At 38.4% G+C, this 20,993-nt stretch overlaps 1 protein-coding gene across 1 annotated transcript; it reads left to right on the top strand.

Moving 5' to 3' along the window:
- The first annotated feature begins 15,384 nt into the window (after nt 1–15,384).
- On the top strand, nt 15,385–16,358 carry LOC113913556 (olfactory receptor 5M11-like). The gene is given in 3 exon segments (XM_035723138.1): nt 15,385–15,479; nt 15,481–15,714; nt 15,716–16,358. Coding segments are annotated over 3 exon segments (972 nt in total).
- Nucleotides 16,359–20,993: the final 4,635 nt, after the last annotated feature.

Consider the following 20,993-nt stretch of genomic DNA (forward strand, 5'->3'; position numbering starts at 1 on the left):
TTCCCTTCCCACTATCTTCTTTTTTTTTTTTAACATATAATGTATTATTTGTTTCAGAGGTACAGGTCTGTGATTCAACGGTCTTACACAATCCTTGACTTTTAAATACCTAGAGTCAAATTTTCCTAAATTGAGAAGAAGGAACAGGAGGAAGAGGAGAAAAAGAAGTGAAAAGGAATTATAGGAATTCAAAGAAACTTCAAAGAGGCTTTCAATGTTACTTTAAAAGTATTGGGAGATCCTTCTTTTTAAAAAATATTACACAACTTTTAAAATTCATTTCTTTAAAAGAAATTTCAACTTCGGGGAAATGGTATGAATGGGAAGTGCATGACACAAGAAAAGCAAGTCATGGCGCTGAGCACTTTTTAATCTCATTAACCACCATCAATCTAGTACCAAACCCAACCTTTGTGCCTGGAATCTATAGTAGTTTTCAGCACTCCTCATGCCTTTAATCTTCTTCATAAGAAACATGTATGTGTGTGTGCATGTGTGTGTGTGTGTGTGTGTGTGTGTTTATAATTTTTCAAGGATGTCTGAAACATAATTACCTATAAACATCCATTATTAGCCTTTAAAAACATCTTAACAAACTGATCTGGTTTGAAATGTTTTCAGAGCCAGCCAGAAAATATCTAAAAGAATATTTTATTTGAATCGTATCTCTGTGTTATTAGAGAAAAGATATTCAATTTCTCTGAGTGTCAGGCTTTTCCTCTGTAAGAAATAAATTATATCTATATTACAGGGATATTGTAAGTTTTAAATATACTTTACTTTTTCTTTGTAATGAAGATGGATGTTCATTTTAAAATGCTTAGCACACTAGTGGCTGGTATCTCAGAAATACTCGAGAGATGAAAGTAGCTGCCATACTGAGTTGCAAATGTGTGTGCTCTACCAGCAGATAATGTAAAGTAAATGTGAAAAATGTAACTTTAAAAATTCTCTGTAATTGTTTAGCCCTTCCTCTGAAGACTTCTGCTGTGCAGAGATGTGGCAAAACAAATTCAAAGTATGTTTTTTAATAGTGAATCTGCTAAAAAACCAATTAACCATATTTGTCAGGACTACATTTATGAAAATCCAGAGATAATTTCAACTATCAAGGCCTGTATACAGAGTGTATAATGTTGAAGTTTATTGTAAAAATATTTGCAAGGTCATCAACAATAAGTCAATTATCATAAGATTGGTGAGCAATTCAAATTTCTATAATGAATACAATAATATTATACTAGAGTTTCTACCCATCTCAATGAACCAACTAGACAGAAAAGCATTTCAGAATGACAAAGAGTATATATAGGATTTTTGTTTGTTTAACTAGGGATTTTTGCCCATCTGACAAGTGAAGATTTTTTATTTACTCTTTGCATGTTCATGGCAACCGATATATAAATATTTTGCATGTTTCTCTCATATTTCCTGAAGAAAATTTGACAAAATATCTTTGTCATATTACCTGAGTCCTTATGTTGAGACATAATTACATATCACATAGACTTGTGAAGCATGACTTTCTTTTAAAGAATAGCTTTGGACTTAGAGCCATCAAAATTTAAATAACTCTTTGATCTTTCTCTTAAGGTAAATGCCCAATCCTTAACATTTTAATCTTTTTTTTTTCCTTTGATGACTCACAAGGCCTCTTATCACTGGGGAAGAGAGGTTTTGATCTGCGTCCATTATGCTTATGCTTCTCTTTGGTCTTTTTGGGCCTCTGATCTGCCTGGTTGCTCTGCTGTCTCCGACCAGGACAAATGTATCTTGCAGTCATTAATCTCTCTTGGCCTGACACAGCCTGCTAAGGCTTCCCTGTTCACCCAGCAGCACCCTGGCTCTTGAGGAAATGATAGGCCCTCCCCCACCTTAGATCTGCTTCTTAGATTCTTTTTTTATTTTTAAGATTTTATTTATTTGACAGAGAGAGACACAGCGAGAGAGGGAGCACAAGCAGGGGGAGTGGGAGAGGGAGAGAAGCAAACTCCCGCAGAGCAGGGAGCCCAATGCAGGGCTCAATTCCAGGACCCTGGGATCATGACCTGAGCCGAAGGCAGACGCTTAGTGACTGAGCCACCCAGGCACGCCTGCTTCTTAGGTTCTTTCAGACATGGCCCAGGAATGCTGCTGTGCAGTATTCAGCTTCACCGATGCAACACATCTCAGGTTCACATCTTAGGTATTTTCATACTCCCCTACTAGGGGATGCAGAAAATGTTGAAATTTGGGTGCTGCCCATGCCCCATGGAAACCAAAGAAACTGTGGGAACATTAAGTCAAGTCCAAGGAGCAAGTGTTTAAGTAAGCTGAGCCCAAAGTCTTCTTTGCTTTGGCTACCTGACATGTTGATTCAGGGCCAAAGCCTACAGCAAGGAGACAAGGAGAGCCAGTCCCAGAGTGATCTCCTAAGGCCTTAAATCTTTTCTTTTTCTTTCCTTTTTTTTTTAATCCACTCATTAGTATGTCCATGCCAAAGGGCCAAGCTTTGGCTCTTTACTTTCTCTCTGTCATAATCTACATTTTCTATATCAAGCATTAAAGGTAGACTTCAGGGGAAGAAAATCAGTTCAATCATATAAAAGATATAAAGTATTATTTTTTTATATTCATAATAGTATTATTATGAACCTGGTTCAGAAGTACTAGGACTTTACTCTTATTTCAAATTCTAATATAGATAAGACCCAAAGAGGAAATATTATATGAGTTAATGTGTATCAGGAATCATAAACTAAACATACTATATAAGCAAGCAGTCCATGCTAACAAGTTTACTTGAACCTGTTTCATTCAAACTAACCTTTCAATGAGATCTGAGAATCTAAACACTTATTCCCTACAACTTGCAATCTAATTCACAAGAAGAAATGATCTTAGGTTACTAATGAAAATGAGATAAGCTGCTGTTTACATGGAACCCTAAGTCACAACCTTCTGTTTAGCATCACTGTTCGGGTATTCATCAGTAACTCTTCACTAAACATTAACTGTGCACCCAAAACGTTGTATAGATCTCTTCAGGAGATGTCAAATGGATTTTACATTAATTCTGTCCTCAGAGCACTGACTGTCCTGTAAAAGAAATGGGAAAAAAGGAGGTTAGGACCACAATAGAGACAGAGAAAACCACCAGTGCTATTCACAAGGGAAAAAACTATTCCAGCTGGGGATATGATGAGCAGAATCATGGCAAAGACCTCTTCATTATAAAGAATGCAATACCTTTTTCGTACCTTAGAAAGAATCTCAATACAGAAATTGGTACTCCACGTTTTTGCATTTAATAAAAGTTACTGCATGCATCTAAAGATTGACCCATAAATTAGGATACCATCCATTAAGAAATGACTTTTGTCTTTTGTAAACATCCCCAGAGGGAGTCCCAAGGATGTCCCATAGGTGATTTCCTAATGAAGGTTTCAGGCATGAGTCATCCAGAGTTAATCACTCAGGTATAAATATTTCTACTTTGGCGGCCTTCCAGGAGCCTAGGAAATCACTATCCTTCCACAGGTAAGTCTGACAGTTCTGAAAATCAAGAACTCCTAATAAATATTGTTTGATTTACTACTATCTTCTCTTTTGAACATAAAAATGGAATTAGTAGTGATTATAATAAGAATTGCCACATTAAGACAAAACCATAGACAGGCAGACTTAGACAGCAGGTGACTGGTAATGTATTAGAAGGTCAGGTCTTGCAACCATCCCAAACGTAGTTACAGATCCTTTTCACAACACAGCTAAGATTTAGAATAAGCTTACATGTTGAGATTAGCTAGTCCTTGGATTTCAAAAAGTCCATACATCTAACTTCCCTTTTAAGTTTTCCACCTCCAAAGCCTAGAGCATAAGAATTTGGCACAAGAAAACATCTTCCCTTCCATACGGCTTTATTGATTTCATACATTTTTTTCTTTTTTTTTATTTTTTTATTGGTATGTTACTCACCATATATTACATCATTAGTTTTTGATGTAGTGTTCCATGATTCATTGTTTGTGCATAACACCCAGTGCTCCACGCAGAACGTGCCCTCTTTAATACCCATCACGAGGCTAACCATCCTACCACACCCCTCCCCTCTAGAACCCTCAGTTTGGTTTTCAGAGACCATTGGCTCTCATTCTTTGTCACCCCCTCTGATTTCCCCCATTCTTTCCTCCCCTCCTGCTATCTTCTTCTTTTTTTTCTTAACATATATTGCATTATTTGTTTCAGAGGTAAAGATCTGTGATTCAACAGTCTTGCACAATTCACAGCGCTGACCATAGCACGTACCTTCCCCAATGTCTATCACCCAGCCACCCCATCCCTCCCACCCACCCCCGACTCCAGCAACCCTCAGTGTGTTTCCTGAGATTAGGAATTCCTCATGTCATTGAGGTCATATGATATATGTCTTTCTCTGATTGACTTATTTTGCTCAGCATAACACCCTCCAGTTCCATCCAAGTTGCTGCAAATGGCAAGATCTCATTCCTTTTGATGACTACATAATATTCCATTGTGTATATATATACCACTCCTTCTTTATCCATTCATCTGTTAATGGACATCTTGGCTCTTTCCACAGTTTGGCTATTGTGGACATTGCTGCTATAAACATTGGGATACACATACCCCTTTGGATCCCTACATTTGTATCTTTGGGGTAAATACCCAGTAGTGCAATTGCTGGATTGTATGGTAGCTCTATTTTCAACTGCTTGAGGAACCTCCATACTGTTTTTCAGAGTGGCTGCACCAGCTTGCATTCCCACCAACAGTGTAGGAGGGTTCCCCTTTCTCCACATCCCCGCCAACATCTGTCATTTCCTGACCTGTTGATTTTAGCCATTCAGACTGCTGTGAGGTGGTATCTCATTGAGGTTTTGATTTGGATTTCCCTGATGCCGAGCGATGTTGAGCACTTTTTCATGTGTCTGTTGGCCATTTGGATGTCTTCTTTGGAAAAATGTTTGTTCATGTCTTCTGCCCATTTCTTGATTGGATCATTTGTTCTTTGGGTATTGAGTTTGATAAGTTCCTTACAGATTTTGGGTACTAGCCCTTTATCTGATATGTCATTTGCAAATATCTTCTCCCATTCTATCGGTTGTCTTTTGGTTTTGTTGACTTTCTTTTGGTTTTGCTGTGCAAAAGCTTTTTATCTTGTTGAAGTCCCAATAGTTCATTTTTGCCCTTGCTTCCCTTGCCTTTGGCAATGTTTCTAGGAAGAAGTTGCTGTGGCCAAGGTCAAAGAGGTTGCTGCCTGTGTTCTCCTTTAGGATTTTGATGGACTCTTGTCTCACATTTAGGTCTTTCAACCATTGAATCTATTTTTGTGTGTGGTGTAAGGAAATGGTCCAGTTTCATTCTTCTGTATGTGGCTGTCCAAGTTTCCCAACACCATTTGTTGAAGAGACTGTCTTTTTTCCATTGGACATTCTTTCCTGCTTTGTCAAAGATGAGTTGACCATAGAGTTGAGGGTCCATTTCTGGGCTCTCTATTCTGTTCCATTGATCTATGTGTCTGTTTTTGTGCCAGTACCATACTGTCTTGATGATGACAGCTTTGTAATAGAGCTGGAAGTCCGGAATTGTGATGCCGCCAGCTTTGCTTTTCTTTTTCAATATTCCTCTGGCTATTCGGGGTCTCTTCTGGTTCCATACAAATTTTAAGATTATTTGTTCCATTTCTTTGAAAAAAGTGGATGGTATTTTGATAGGGATTGCATTGAATGTGTAGATTGCTCTAGACAGCATTGACATCTTCACAATATTTGTTCTTCCAATCCATAAGCATGGAACATTTTTCCATTTCTTTGTGTCTTCTTCAATTTCTTTCCTCAGTATTTTATAGTTTTCTGAGTACAGATTCTTTGCCGCCTTAGTTAGATTTATTCCTAGGTATCTTATGGTTTTGGGTGCAATTGTAAATGGGATCAACTCCTTAATTTCTCTTTCTTCTGTCTTGTTGTTGGTGTATAGGAATGCCACTGATTTCTGTGCATTGATTTTATATCCTGCCACTTTACTGAATTCCTGTATGAGTTCTAGCACTTTTGGGGTGGAGTCTTTTGGGTTTTCCACATAAAGTATATATCATCTGAAAACAGTGAGAGTTTGACTTCTTCTTTGCCAATATGGATGCCTTTGATTTCTTTTTGTTGTCTGATTGCTGTGGCTAGGACTTTTAATACTATGTTGAATAGCAATGGTGAGGGTGGACAGCCCTCCCGCATTCCTGACCTTAGGGGGAAAGCTCTCAGTTTTTCCCCATTGAGAATGATATTTGCTGTGGGTTTTTCATAGATGGCTTTTATGATATTGAGGTATGTACCCTCTATCCCTATACTCTGAAGAGTTTTGATCAAGAAAGGATGCTGTACATTGTCAAATGCTTTTTCTCCATTATTGAGAGGATCATATGGTTCTTGTTCTTTCTTTTGTTAATGTATTGTATCACGTTGATTGATTTGTGGATGTTGAACCAACCTTTCAGCCCAGGGATAAATCCCACTCAGTCGTGCTGAATAATCCTTTTAATGTACTGTTGGATCCTATTGGCTAGTACTGTGGTGAGAATTTTTGCATCCATGTTCATCAAGGATATTGGTCTTTAATTCTCCTTTCTCATGAGGTCTTTGGTTTTGGGATCACGGTAATGGTGGCCTCATAAAACAAGTTTGGAAGTTTTCCTTCCATTTCTATTTTTTGGAACAGTTTCAGAAGAATAGGTATTAATTCTTCTTTAAATGTTTGGTAGAATTCCCCTGGGAAGCCATCTGACCCTGAGCTTTTGTTTGTTGGGAGATTTTTGATGACTGCTTCAATTTCCTGAGTGGTTATAGGTCTGTTCAGGTTTTCTATTTCTTCCTGGTTCAGTTTTGGTAGTTGATACATCTCTAGGAATGCACCCATTTCTTCCAGGTTATCTAATTTGCTGGCATAGTGGCAGATAATATGTTTTTATAATTGTTTGTATTTCTTTGGTGTGGGTTGTGATCTCTCCTCTTTCATTCATGATTTTGTTGATTTTGGGTCATTTCTCTTTTTTATTTTTCTCACTCTTGTTAATTCTTTCAAAGAACCAGCTCTTAGTTTCATTGATCTGTTCTACTGTTCTTTTGGTTTCTATGTCATTGATTTCTGCTCTGATCTTTTATTTTTTCTCTTCTCCTTCTGGTTTAGGCTTTATTTGCTGTTTTTCTCTAGCTCCTTTAGGTGTAGGGTTAGGTTGTGTATTTGAGACCTTTCTTGTTTCTTGAGAAAGGCTTGTATAGCTATATACTTTCCTCTTAGGACCGCATTTGCTGCATCCCAAAGATTTTGAACAGTTGTATTTTCATTTTCATTGGTTTCCAAGAATATTTTTTAATTCTTCTTTAATTTCCTGGTTGACCCATTCATTCTTTAGTAGGATGCTCTTTAGCTTCCATGTATTTGAGTTCGTTCCAACTTTCCTCTGGTGATTGAGTTCTAGTTTCAAAGCATTGTGGTCTGAAAATATGCAGGGAATAATCCCAATCTTTTGGTACTGGTTGAGATCTGATTTGTGACCTAGGATGTGATCTGTTCTGGAGAATGTTCCATGGGCACTAGAGAAGAATGTGTATTCTGTTGCTTTGGGATGGAATGTTCTGAATATGTCTGTGAAGTCCATTTGGTCCAGTGTGTCATTTAAAGTCTTTATTTCCTTGTTGATCTTTTGCTTAGATGATCTGTCCATTTCAATGAGGGGGGTGTTAAAGTCCCTCACTATTATTGTATTGTTGTCAATGTGTTTCTTTGCTTTTGTTATTAATTGCCTTGTAGAACTGGCTGCTCCCATGTTACGGGCAAAGATATTTACAATTGTTAGATCTTCTTGTTGGATAGACGCTTTAAGTAGGATATAGTGTCCTTCTTCATCTCTTATTACAGTCTTTGGTTTAAAATCTAATTTGTCTGATATAAGGATTGCCACCCTAGCTTACTTTTGGTGTCCATTAACATGATAAATGGTTTTCCACCCCCTCACTTTCAATCTGGGGGTGTCTTTGGTTCTAAAATGAGTCTCTTGCAGACAGCATATTGATGGGTCTTGTTTTTAAATCCAATCTGATAGCCTGTGTCTTTTGATTGGGGCATTGAGCCCATGTACATTCAAGGTAACTATTGAAAGGTATGAATTTAGTGCCATTGTATTGCCTGTAAGGTGACAGCTACTGTATATTGTCTGTGTTCCTTTCTGATCTATGCTGCTTTTAGGCTCTCTCTTTGCTTAGAGGACCCTTTTCAATATTTCTTGGAGGGCTGGTTTTGTGTTTGCAAATTCCTTTAGTTTTTGTTTGTCCTGGATGCTTTTTCTCTCTCCTTCAATTTTCAATGACAGCCTAGCCGGATATAGTATTCTTGGCTGCATATTTTTCTTGTTTAGTGCTCTGAAGATATCATGCCAGTCCTTTCTGGCCTGCCAGGTCTCTGTGGATAGGTCTGTTGCCAATCTAATGTTTCTACCATTGTAGGTTACAGATCTCTTCTCCCGAGCTGCTTTCAGGATTTTCTTTTTGTCTCTGAGACTCGTAAGTTTTACTATTAGATGTCGGGGTGTTGACCTATTTTTATTGATTTTGAGAGGGGTTCTCTGTGCCTCCTGGATTTTGATGCCTGTTTCCTTCCCCACATTAGGGAAGTTCTCTGCTATTATTTGCTCCAATATACCTTTGCCCCCCTCTCTCTTTCTTCTTCTTCTGGGATCCCAATTATTCTAATGTTGTTTCGTCTTATCGTATCGCTTATCTCCCGAATTCTGCCTTCGTGATCCTGTAGTTGTTTCTCTCTCTTTTTCTCAGCCTCTTTTTTTCCATCATTTGGTCTTCTATATCACTGATTCTCTCTTCTGCCTCATTTATCCTAGCAGTTAGTGCCCCCATTTTTGATTGCACCTCATTAATAGCCTTTTTGATCTCGACTTGGTTAGATTTTAGTTCTTTTATTTCTCCAGAAAGGGTTTCTCTAATAACTTCCACGCTTTTTTCAAGCCCAGCTAGGATCTTTAAAGTCATGATTCTGAACTCTAGGTCTGACATCGTACTAATGTCCGTATTGAGTAGGTCCCTGGCTGATGGTATTATCTCTTGTTCTTTTTGCTGAGGTGATTTTTTTTCATCTTGTCATTTTGTCCAGAGGAGAATAGATGAATGAGAGAACAAAATGCGAACAGGTTAACAACGTCCCCAGCAAATATAATCTATACAAATCAGAAAAGACCTGAAACCAGGGGAAAAGAAAGGGAAAGAAAGAAAAAAGAAAGAGAAAAGAAAGAAAAAAAAAAGGAAAAGATAAAGATAAATACAAAAACAGAACAATACGAAAAAACCGAATATGATCAAATATGATCAGGCTAGTGCATAGATCAGTGCCACACTGATTTTGGGCGTATTTTGGTCTGTTAGAAGAAAGTGCCTCCTAAAATTTTAAAGGAAGAAAGACTTATATATGTACAAAATAAGGGTTGATACAATGAAGGGATGGAAGATGACTGTAAAGATGAAAATTATAAAAGATTTATAAAAGGAATTCATACGATAAGAAGTTGTTTGAAAAAAGAAAGAAGAAGATTTAAAAAAAAGAAATAGAAGAAAAAGAAAAGGGAGAGAATGTGATCAGGCAGGAGACTAGAACAAAGCCATACACTAGTGATTTGGGGTATATTTTGATCTGTTAGAAGAAACTGTATCTCAAAATTTTAACGAGAGAACAACTTATATGTATATGCCAAAAATAAGGGTAAGTACTATGGAGGGATAAAATATGACTCTAAAAATGAAAAATAAAAAATGTTTTTTTTAAAAAAGGGATTGATAAGATGTTGGTTGAAAAAGGGAAAAAGAAAAATTAAAAAAAAAAAACAGTTAAAAAAATTAACTTTGAAAAACTAATGATCATGGTAAAAAAAAGCCATGAATTCTACGTGCAGTATTCCCCTAGCGCTGGAGTTCTCCCGTTCTCCTTGATCGGTAAACTTGGTCTTGGCTTGCTGGCTGTTCGTGCGGATCTTCTGGGGGAGGGGCCTGTTGCCGTGGTTCCCAGATGTCTTTGCTGGAGGCGGAATTGCCCCGACCTTGTCGGTCTGGGCTAAGCAAGCTGCTCGGGTTTGCTCTCAGGAGCTTTTGTTCCCTGCAAGCTTTCTGTACAGCTTTGGAGGAGGAGCGTGAAAATGGTGGCCTCCCAGTCTCCACCCCAGAGGAGCCAAGAACTCGGGGCCCTGCTCCTCAGTGAGCCCCCAGAGAAAAGCAGTTAGTCACTCCCGTGTCCCTGGTCTCTGTCCGCACTCCGTGCTCACCCGGCCTGTGACAGACCGTTTCTATCTCTGGCACCCAACCCCATGTGGAGTCTCCAAATCCAGCAGATCCCTGCAGTGTGCTCCCGCGCCACTCCTCCCAGGGGAGGAAGGGGAGTCTCCCTGGATCTGCCACTTGTTAGTTCCCTGCTGGAGGAGCAGTGGCCCGATTGTTCCATGGATCACGGTTAATGGAACCCCGAGCTGAGAGCCTGTGCCTGGGCTCTGTCTCTGCCGCTGGCTTCCCCGCTCCGATACCTGGTAGCTCTGTCACACTCAGGCACCCCCAGTCTTTCTGTGACCCCGAGGGTCCTGAAACCACACTGTCCTGCGAGGGTTCCACCGCCCACTTAGCCACTGGAGCAATGTCCCATATATATATATATATATATATATATATATATATATATATATATATATATATATATATATATAAGTAAACTCTATGCCCAACGTGGGGCTGGAACTCACCACCCTGAGATCAAGAGTTACTTGCCCTACCCGTCGAGACAGCCAAGTGGTCCTTCTTTACTGTGTCCCTGCCCAACATTGCAATAGATTTTATTGATTTTTCAGCGGAAGCATCCCATCTAAATAAAGTTCTCAGAAAAGATTCTTTAAGGCTTGAATTTTTTTTGTATTCTTCTCCCTGCATTGTTCATTGACCTTAGATTCCTACCTACACTAAGCATGATTGTGATTCTTTTCAGTAATTCTGTTACTTGAACTGTAATGATTTTATACATTTAATCATTGTCTTCTTTTGGATTATCCTCATTCCTCTCATTTTCTCACTAATCTTTCTCTTGGAATAGGAAAAGCACTGTTGGTTGTCTTTTGGTTTTGTTGACTGTTTCTTTTGCTGTGCAAAAGCTTTTTATCTTGATGAAGTCCCAATAGTTCATTTTTGCCCTTGCTTCCCTTGCCTTTGGCGACGTTTCTACGAAGAATATCATCAAGACAGTATGATACTGGCAAAAAAACAGACACATAGATCAATGGAACAGAATAGAGAGCCCAGAAATGGACCCTCAACTCTATGGTCAACTCATCTTGGACAAAGCAGGAAAGAATGTCCAATGGAAAAAAGACAGTCTCTTCAACAAATGGTGTTGGGAAACTTGGACAGCCACATACAGAAGAATGAAACTGGACCATTTCCTTACACCACACACAAAAATAGATTCAATGGTTGAAAGACCTAAATGTGAGACAAGAGTCCATCAAAATCCTAAAGGAGAACACAGGCAGCAACCTCTTTGACCTTGGCCACAGCAACTTCTTCCTAGAAACATTGCCAAAGGCAAGGGAAGCAAAGGCAAAAATGAACTATTGGGACTTCAACAAGATAAAAAGCTTTTGCACAGCAAAACCAAAAGAAAGTCAACAAAACCAAAAGACAACCGATAGAATGGGAGAAGATATTTGCAAATGACATATCAGATAAAGGGCTAGTACCCAAAATCTGTAAGGAACTTATCAAACTCAATACTCAAAGAACAAATGATCCAATCAAGAAATGGGCAGAAGACATGAACAAACATTTTTCCAAAGAAGACATCCAAATGGCCAACAGACACATGAAAAAGTGCTCAACATCGCTCGGCATCAGGGAAATCCAAATCAAAACCTCAATGAGATACCACTTCACAGCAGTCAGAATGGCTCAAATTAACAAGTCAGGAAATTACAGATGTTGGCGGGGATGTGGAGAAAGGGGAACCCTCCTACACTGTTGGTGGGAATGCAAGCTGGTGCAGCCACTCTGAAAAACAGTATGGAGGTTCCTCAAACAGTTGAAAATAGAGCTACCATACATTCCAGCAATTGCACTACTGGGTATTTACCCCAAAGATACAAACGTAGGGATCCGAAGGGGTACATGTACCCTAATGTTTATAGCAGCAATGTCCACAATAGCCAAACTGTGGAAAGAGCCAAGATGTCCATCAACAGATGAATGGATAAAGAAGGAGTGGTATATATATATACAATGGAATATTATGCAGCCATCAAAAGGAATGAGATCTTGCCATTTGCAACGACATGGATGGAACTGGAAGGTGTAATGTTAAGCAAAATAAGTCAATCAGAGAAAGACATATATCATATGACCTCACTGATAAGAGGAATTCTTAATCTCAGGAAACAAACTGAGGGTTGCTGGAGTGGTGGGGTGTGGGAGGGATGGGGTGGCTGGGTGATAGACATTGGGGAGGGTATGTGCTATGGTGAGCGCTGTGAATTGTGCAATACTGTTGAATCACAGATCTGTCCTCTGAAACAAATAATACATTATATGTTAAAAAAAAAAGAAGAAAATAACAGGAGGGGAAGAATGAAGGGGGGGAATAGGAGGGGGAGAGGAACCATGAGAGTTGATGGACTCTGAAAACCAAACTGAGGGTTCCAGAGGGGAGGGGGTGGGGGGATGGGTTAGCCTGGTGATGGGTACTGAAGAGGGCATGTACTGAATGGAGAACTGGGTGTTATACGCAAACAATGAATCATGGAACACTTCATCAACAACTAATGATGTAAGGTATGGTAATTAAAATACCATAATAAAAAAAAAACTAAAAAAAGGAAAGAAAAACACTGAATGACGAGGAGGGAGGGTCTCCTAACAACTTGGAATGCATCCAGCTGGTGGAGGCCCCTGGCATGGCAGCCTATGGAGTGTGATGTGTGACTGAAAAAATTTTTGATGCTTTTCAACATGATCTGCGCTGGCATTTTTAAAACACTGAATACTTTAGTAAGAATAAGAACACATGAGTTCTTCTCTCCCACTCTTTCACTTCAGCTCATAATTTGAAATATAACTATATCAAATTACTTCTGCAACAGGTGTTTCTCCATGCGTATCCCAGAAAGAAAACCCTGGACTGTGTAGTAAATAATAAAATGGTGTGATAATTAATAAGAAAATTTACTTATTTTTCCTTATATTTCTGAATGCAAGAAAACTTAAGTCAGGGTAATGGAGACTCTCAGAAAGATCCTCTTTTTTCAAACTTTCAAAAACCAACAGAGTGCTATCAAGGTTAAAGTTAGAGGATGGGGTACTTCCTTCTTCATGCTAATTGTGAAATATTTTGTGTGCATTGATGATGGCAAGTTTGCTATACTTAAGCAAACTCTGTGGTAATACCTCAGGATGCTCTGTAAGGGGAAGGTATAAACTCTCAGTAAAACATGGGTAAAATCCTATGATAAACCTCTTTTATTTACTTTAAACAGATCATATCAACTGTCTCTTTCAGTGCTTCAACACTGTGCATTAAAATCATGTGGAAAACTTGTTCAAAAATATGCCAATGTGTGTACCCCACTTGAATTGATCTGTAACCCAAGTTTTGGTGTTATCAAAACTTCCACATTGGAACCCAGTGTCAAGCTAGAGTTGATAACCACTGATACAAGAGTTATATTTGTGAATATATTATTTTAATAAGCAATGGAGTTATTCTTTAAAAGTATGAACTTTTAATATCCTCCTGGCCTTACAAAATTAAAGGTAACTCATTTTTTCAGTCCTGAGTCAACTTCTATCTGTTTCCAACAGTCCAACTTGCAAATTTTCATTGACAATTTTCAAGGTTTTAGGTCAGTACTATTATCACTAGTTCATGTTATAAAAACAAACCCATAATTGTGCTTCGTCTTGTACATTGTTTACATGGCAGCTATAATTTTTGTAGTAACTCAGTCTCCACTGGTACATCAGGGAGGTAAGACATCTACACATCATGAAAAATCAGCTGATGTGAGTTGGCAAAGTTACCTCTTTGATTTATCCATTTGTTCACCTAAGGGTTATTGTGTATCCACTGATTCAGGCACTGATTCAGGCACTGGCCCAGGTTCTAGGGATAGGGCACACATAAAGTTCTTGCCCTCCTGTGGTTAACATTTTAATGGAGGATAGACAACAAAATATGTAAATAAAAACTATTTATGTAAATAAATAATTTCAAAAGTGATAAATGAGTAAAAATAGATCATGAGCCATGATTAAAGAGCTATTTGGAATGGAGCTTAACTTGAGAGATCTAAATGAAGTGATGAAATAAGTCACTCAAAGGCCTAGTAGAAGAACTTTCAAGGCAGAGATCAGTATATGCAAAGGCCCTGAGGTAGGATTGTGTTCAACATGTTCAAAAAATGCTAGAAGGACAATGTGGCATGAGAAAAAGGACTGGAGGGAGACTTTTATCTTAGACCTAAGTGGCAGCAGAGGAACTGCTGACAAGCTGTTCTAAGATTCAATGTGTAATCTTTTGAAGGTAGAGCAGACAAGACTTCCTGATAGTTTAGATATCAGGTGTGAAGTCAAGGGCATGAGATAAAATGAAATATGAATATGACATATATAATATAAAATAAATTGGGATACAGTGAGATAAAAAGAGACCATCAGATCGAAAGGGATATTATTAGGTGAAAAACAACTGAGACCATCAACGACAGGTTTGGAACAAAAGAGATAAGAGGGACAGATCACCAAAGAGCCAGGAGAGGTATGTTGCTATAGGAAGATAAGGAAGAAATTAGGAAGAAACTGAACATCAATAAATACACAACAGGCTCTCAAGAGTATATGCTACTCCAATTACAAAAGGTTGGCCCTTGCAGACAACAATACAACCAGTCTACAGAGAGTCACCCCTTCTTCTCATTCCCTGACTAAGCATTTATGTCATGACCAGACTATGGCAGTAGTCATGTTTGAGTGTCAAAAATTCTGATCCTATAGCCTAATTAGGGACATCAATGAACTAAATTAAATTCCATATGTTCTAGGCGAGGGAAGGTGAGAGCGGCAAAGCAGACAGCACAGCTGGTGCATGAACTTCAAATATATTGTCCACTTCATCAGCATCACCAACCACCTGATGGCAACTACTGAAACTTTTCCATCTCTGGGGGAAGTAACAACCTATTTAAACCTCTCTTTTCAAAACCAGTTTTTGTTAGTGCCCATTTACTTTGTCTCTTCTTGAAATGCCTATAATTTATTTCTGTTTTTATATCTGAAAGATTGTTCCATATTAGAGAATATGAAGATGGCCATACTTGCCCCACACAATGGCACTGAGGCAACTGAGTTCATCCTCCTGGGACTGACCAGCCAACAAGAGCTGCAGCCCATCCTTTTTGTGGTTTCTCCTGATTTACCTCATCACACTGACAGAGAACTTTGGATTGATTGCATTAATCAGACTCACTCCCCGGCTGCAAACACCCATGTACTTTCTCCTCACCCACTTAGCATGCGTGGATATTTTTTATTCTACTAATCTCTCTCCTCAGATGCTTGTTAATTTCCTCTCTGAGAAGAAAACCATTTCCTACATGGGGTGTCTGGCCCAGTGTTTTGTTTTTGTGACTGTTCTTTACTGAGTATTACATGCTCAGTGCCATGGCCTATGACAGGTACATGGCTATCTGCCATCCCCTGCACTATAACAGCAGAATGTCCAGGTCACTTTGCACCTGCCTTGTCACTTTTCCCTATCTCTGGGGTGCTACGGTGGGCACAATGCAGGTAATATTGACCTCTCACTTGTCCTTTTGCAGACCCAACAGCATCAGCCATTTCTACTGTGCTGACCCACCCCTCCTCATGTTGACATGTTCTGACACTTACATAAAGGAGACTGCCCTGTTTGTGTCTGCAGGGACTAAACTCACTGGTTCCCTACTCATCAACCTCATCTCCTATATTTTCATTTTCATCACCATTATGAGGATCCATTCCAGCGAAGGGCAGTGCAAAGCCTTCTCCACCGGTGGCTCTCACCTGACCACTGTCACCATGTTCTATGGGTCCCTATTCTGCACGTGTCTGAGACCAGCAAACGAGCAGTCTGTTGAACAAGGGAAAATTGTGGCCATGGTTTGTATCTTTGTGAATGCCATGTTGAATCCATTTATCTACAGCTTGAGGAACAAAGATGCGAAACAGGCTTTGAGAGCAGTGTTTATGAGAAACCTTGGTACAATGGAGAAAAAGTCTATTTTGACAGTCTCCCAATGAAAAAAAAATCTCAAAAACAATTGAAAAGCAACCCATATTGGTTGTATCTGAATACAATTCTCTGGAGTAACAGTAAAATTTTTTATGTATGCATAGCATGGGACCAAGTGATAATCCTAATGGAAAAAATAAATGGGACCATTGTAAGGAAATAGTGACTGTTGGGAAATACATCACCAGAAGTCTTCTGTTACAGTTAAGCAGAGCCTGTGTTCAGTCTCACTCAAGAACTCACTTCCACTTGATTAGTAGGCAGAGAAGTTCTTTCTTTCAGTTCATAAGTCAACAATATTGACCATCACTGAGCTATTCTTACCAGCAAAGTGAGGTATGAAATATGGTATGAATATGAAAATGACTTACATCCATATAATATATTACATAGTTTCCTTTAATGAAACCTGATTATCTTCTCAAAAAAGGCTCAATGTTCTAATTTCAGATGTTTGTTCTCAACACACTTTTGAAGCATTGTTATGTCAACTAAGCCTGAATTGAAAACCATCTGTGTTTTACTATTTTCACAAATAACCAAATTTTTTACACTTTAATTACCCAAATGATTTGTTTCATTAGTTTCCCCTAATCAAAACAGATACCTATGTGAGTGGGAGATATCCATTCTGTATATAAAATTTTCATTGCCTACATATGAAGGTTTTATGATTTTGTTCCTACAATATTGACAATTATTTGTTCTATAATTCTACCTATTACCTTTCAGTTCTTGTCTACCCACAAACTATTTTAAAGTAACAGCTGCTCTAGGGGTGCCTGGTGGCTCAGTCAGTTAAGTGTCTAACTCTTCATTTCAAGTCATGTCATGATCATGAGACTCAGTCTTGCACTGGGTTCCATGCTCAGCTTGGAGTCTTTTAAGATTCCCTCTCTCCCAGAAAGGGGCACCCTCCTACACTGTTGGTGGGAATGGAAGCTGGTGCAACCACTCTGGAAAACAGTATGGAGGGTCCTCAAACAGTTGAAATTAGAGCTACCCTATGATCCAGCAATTGCACTCCTGGATATTTACCCCAAAGATGCAAATGTAGGGATCCGAAGGGGTATGTGCACCCCAATGTTTATAGCAGCAATGTCCACAATAGCCAAATGATGGAAAGAGCCAAGATGTCCATCGACAGATGAATGGATAAAGAAGATGTGGTATATATACACAATGGAATGTTATGCAGCCATCAAAAGGAATGAGATCTTGCCATTTGCAACGACGTGGATGGAACTGGAGGGTGTTATGCTGAGTGAAATAAGTCAATCAGAGAAAGACATGTATCATATGACCTCACTGATATGAGGAATTCTTAATCTCAGGAAACAAACTGAGTGTTGCTGGAGTGGTGGGGGGTGGGAGGGATGGGGAGGCTGGGTGATAGACATTGGGGAGGGTATGTGCTATGGTGAGTGCTGTGAATTGTGCAAGACTGTTGAATCACAGATCTGTACTTCTGAAACAAATAATGCAACATATGTTAAGAAAAAAGAAGAAGAAGAAGATAGCAGGAGGGAAAGAATGAAGGGGAGGAAGTCAGAGGGGGAGACGAACCATGAGAGACGATGGACTCCGAAAAACAGACTGAGGGTTCTAGAGGGGAGGGGGTGGGGGGATGGGTTAGCCTGGTGATGGGTATTAAAGAGGGCACAGTCTGCGTGGAGCACTGGGTTTTATGCACAAACAATGAATCATGGAACCCTACAGCAAAAACTAATGATGTAATGTATGGTGATTAACATAACAATAAAAAATTTTTAAAAAAAAGATTCCCTCTCTCCCAAAGGGGAACCCTCTTACACTGTTGGTGGGAATGCAAGCTGGTGCAACCACTCTGGAAAACAGTATGGAGGTTCCTCAAACAGTTGAAAATAGAGCTACTATACAATCCAGCAATTACACTACTGGGTATTTACCATAAAGATACAAATGTAGGGATCCGAAGGGGTACATGCACCCCAATGTTTATAGCAGCAATGTCCACAATAGCCAAACTGTGGAAAGAGCCAAGATGTCCATCAACAGATGAATGGATAAAGAAGAAGTGGTATATATACACAATGGAATATTATGCAGCCATCAAAAGGAATGAGATCTTGCCATTTGCAATGACGCGGTTGGAACTGGAGGGTGTTATGCTAAGTGAAATAAGTCAATCAGAGAAAGATATGTATCATATGACCTCACTGATATGAGGAATTCTTAATCTCAGGAAACAAACTGAGGGTTGCTGGAGTGGTGGGGGGTGGGAGGGATGGGGTGGCTGGTTGATAGACATTGGGGAGGGTATGTGCTATGGTGAGTGCTGTGAATTGTGCAAGAGTCTTGAATCACAGATCTGTATCTCTGAAACAAATAATGCAATATATGTTAAGAAAAAAAAAGAAGATAGCAGGAGGGGAAGAATGAAGGGGAGTAAATCGGAGGGGGAGACACACCATGAGAGATGATGGACTCTGAAAAACAAACTGAGGGTTCTAGAGGGGAGGGGGTGGGGGGATGGGTTAGCCTGGTGATGGGTATTAAAGAGGGCACGTTCTGCGTGGAGCACTGGGTTTTATGCACAATGAATCATGGAACACTATATCAAAAACTAATGATGTAATGTATGGTGATTAACATAACAATAAAAATTTTTTTAAAAAAGATTCCCTCTCCCTCTGCCCCCCCAGCCCACTCTCACTCTTTCTCAAATAAATAAATTAATCAAAAAGTAAATAAAACATATTCCTTTCCTAAGAGTCTCAGTTGATACAACAAAGAAGCAAACAATCTTAAATGATATGTCCTAATATTAATAAAAGCAAACCGAAATGGTTACTCTCACACAATTAGCCCTAAGTGTAAATGGTTGCTACTCCCTGGAGAAAATTTACCCCTAGAAAAAATTAACCAAAGCTTTAAAATTGTTCAGAGCATTTAACTCAGCAATTCCCCATCCTAAAGAAACAATTAGGTATGTTCATAGAAATATGAGTCAATCATAACAATAATAGAATACAACAATATGATGGAATAATGGCTTGCAACACAAAGTATGTAAAAATAAAATGCACCAAATACATTTTTAATAAGAGATCACCGTGACTTTTGCTTTTATTCCAAAATGGAAACACCCTTTAGTATATTTTAATTTGCTTCTCTGCAATTGATATGCAATATCTTTGTAACTAAGTAAAAGTATGACTTAATTTTGTGTATAATACTACTTTAAAAGTGATGGTCACTAAAAATAGTCTGAAAATACAAACATTATACTATCAAGTGAAAAATCAATGTTTAACCTTATAAATGGCAAATGAATCTAATTTTGTTTCATGAAGTATAAGAATATGCATACATATCAATTCATTGAGAAAAATATAACAAAATACAAACAAAAGTTGCCCATTGGTTTAGAACTTATCACCAATAAATGTCACTCCTTCACATCTATTTTATGTATGAATGGTAAACATGTTTGACAGAATCAACCTTATTCAATCTACTAAGACATAAGAATGGAGCCTAACTGGAGGTCCTTTAGGTGATGTTCTAGAAAATCATATGAATACATTACAGTAAATATAGGAATTGATTTCATAAGTGTTTAGTACTGTGGTCTTAGTTAAAATAAGAGCACACAATATTAGGGGCGCCTGGGTGGCTCAGTTGGTTAAGCATCTGCCTTCAGCTCAGGTCCTGATCCCAGGGGCCTGGGATCTAGTCCCGTGTCAGGCTCCCTGCTCAGTGGGGAGCCTGCTTCTCCCTCTCCTCCCTGCTCCTGCTCTCTTTCGCTATCTCTCTCTCTCTCCAATAAATAAATAAAATCTTAAAAAAAAAGAACATACAATATTAGAATACCAAATATTTAAGGCAATTTAAACAAAGTTTTATATTTCAATATGCAGCTATCTACTTGACTAATAATGCATAGGTTAATGTGATAATGTGGATGAATTATGCATCTCTTCATATAATCTTGTTTACTATAATTTGCCCAATAGAAATTTGAGAACTACTGTTAACAGCCTTATACACAAAATAATGAGTCACAGACACTTTTATGAACCAAAGTAAACATTGGATGTTCTCTTCCAGAAAGATACAGATGTACCTCTCACTTGTATACTGTTTCAGGGCATTCTTAGGTCTACAGAGGCAATTGATAGACACTATTAACTCAGAATAAATTGGATCTAGGAACTACCACCTGAAAAATATACCTAGATTGCTTTACATAATATCTACATAAATATCTACATAAATATTTTTATTCTGTCTCTGCATTATCTCTTTCTTTTGACATACACAAACATACTCTCTCACACTTATGTGTCTGTATATATATATTAATATACATGCATATTGTGTATTAATTAAGTGTAATAATGTAATAATATTGCATATTTTACGTATATACATATTCATACATTAATACCTGTCTTCTTGAGGAAGCCCATATTTAATGTTTTTTTCACACTTTAAGATAAAAAAAAGCCAAAGGAACAAAATCCAGATATCAAAACCACTCATAATTTGGCGTGATTCAAGTGAACAAAAAGGAATTTGGGTATCTAGGGTCCCACCAACTGTGATAAGGTGTCGTTTCAGCATTTTACTTGAAACCCATAGCTATCTGGCTTAATTTC

Source organism: Zalophus californianus, chromosome 11 (genome assembly GCF_009762305.2).
Source record: "Zalophus californianus isolate mZalCal1 chromosome 11, mZalCal1.pri.v2, whole genome shotgun sequence".
NCBI classification, from domain to species: domain Eukaryota; kingdom Metazoa; phylum Chordata; class Mammalia; order Carnivora; family Otariidae; genus Zalophus; species Zalophus californianus.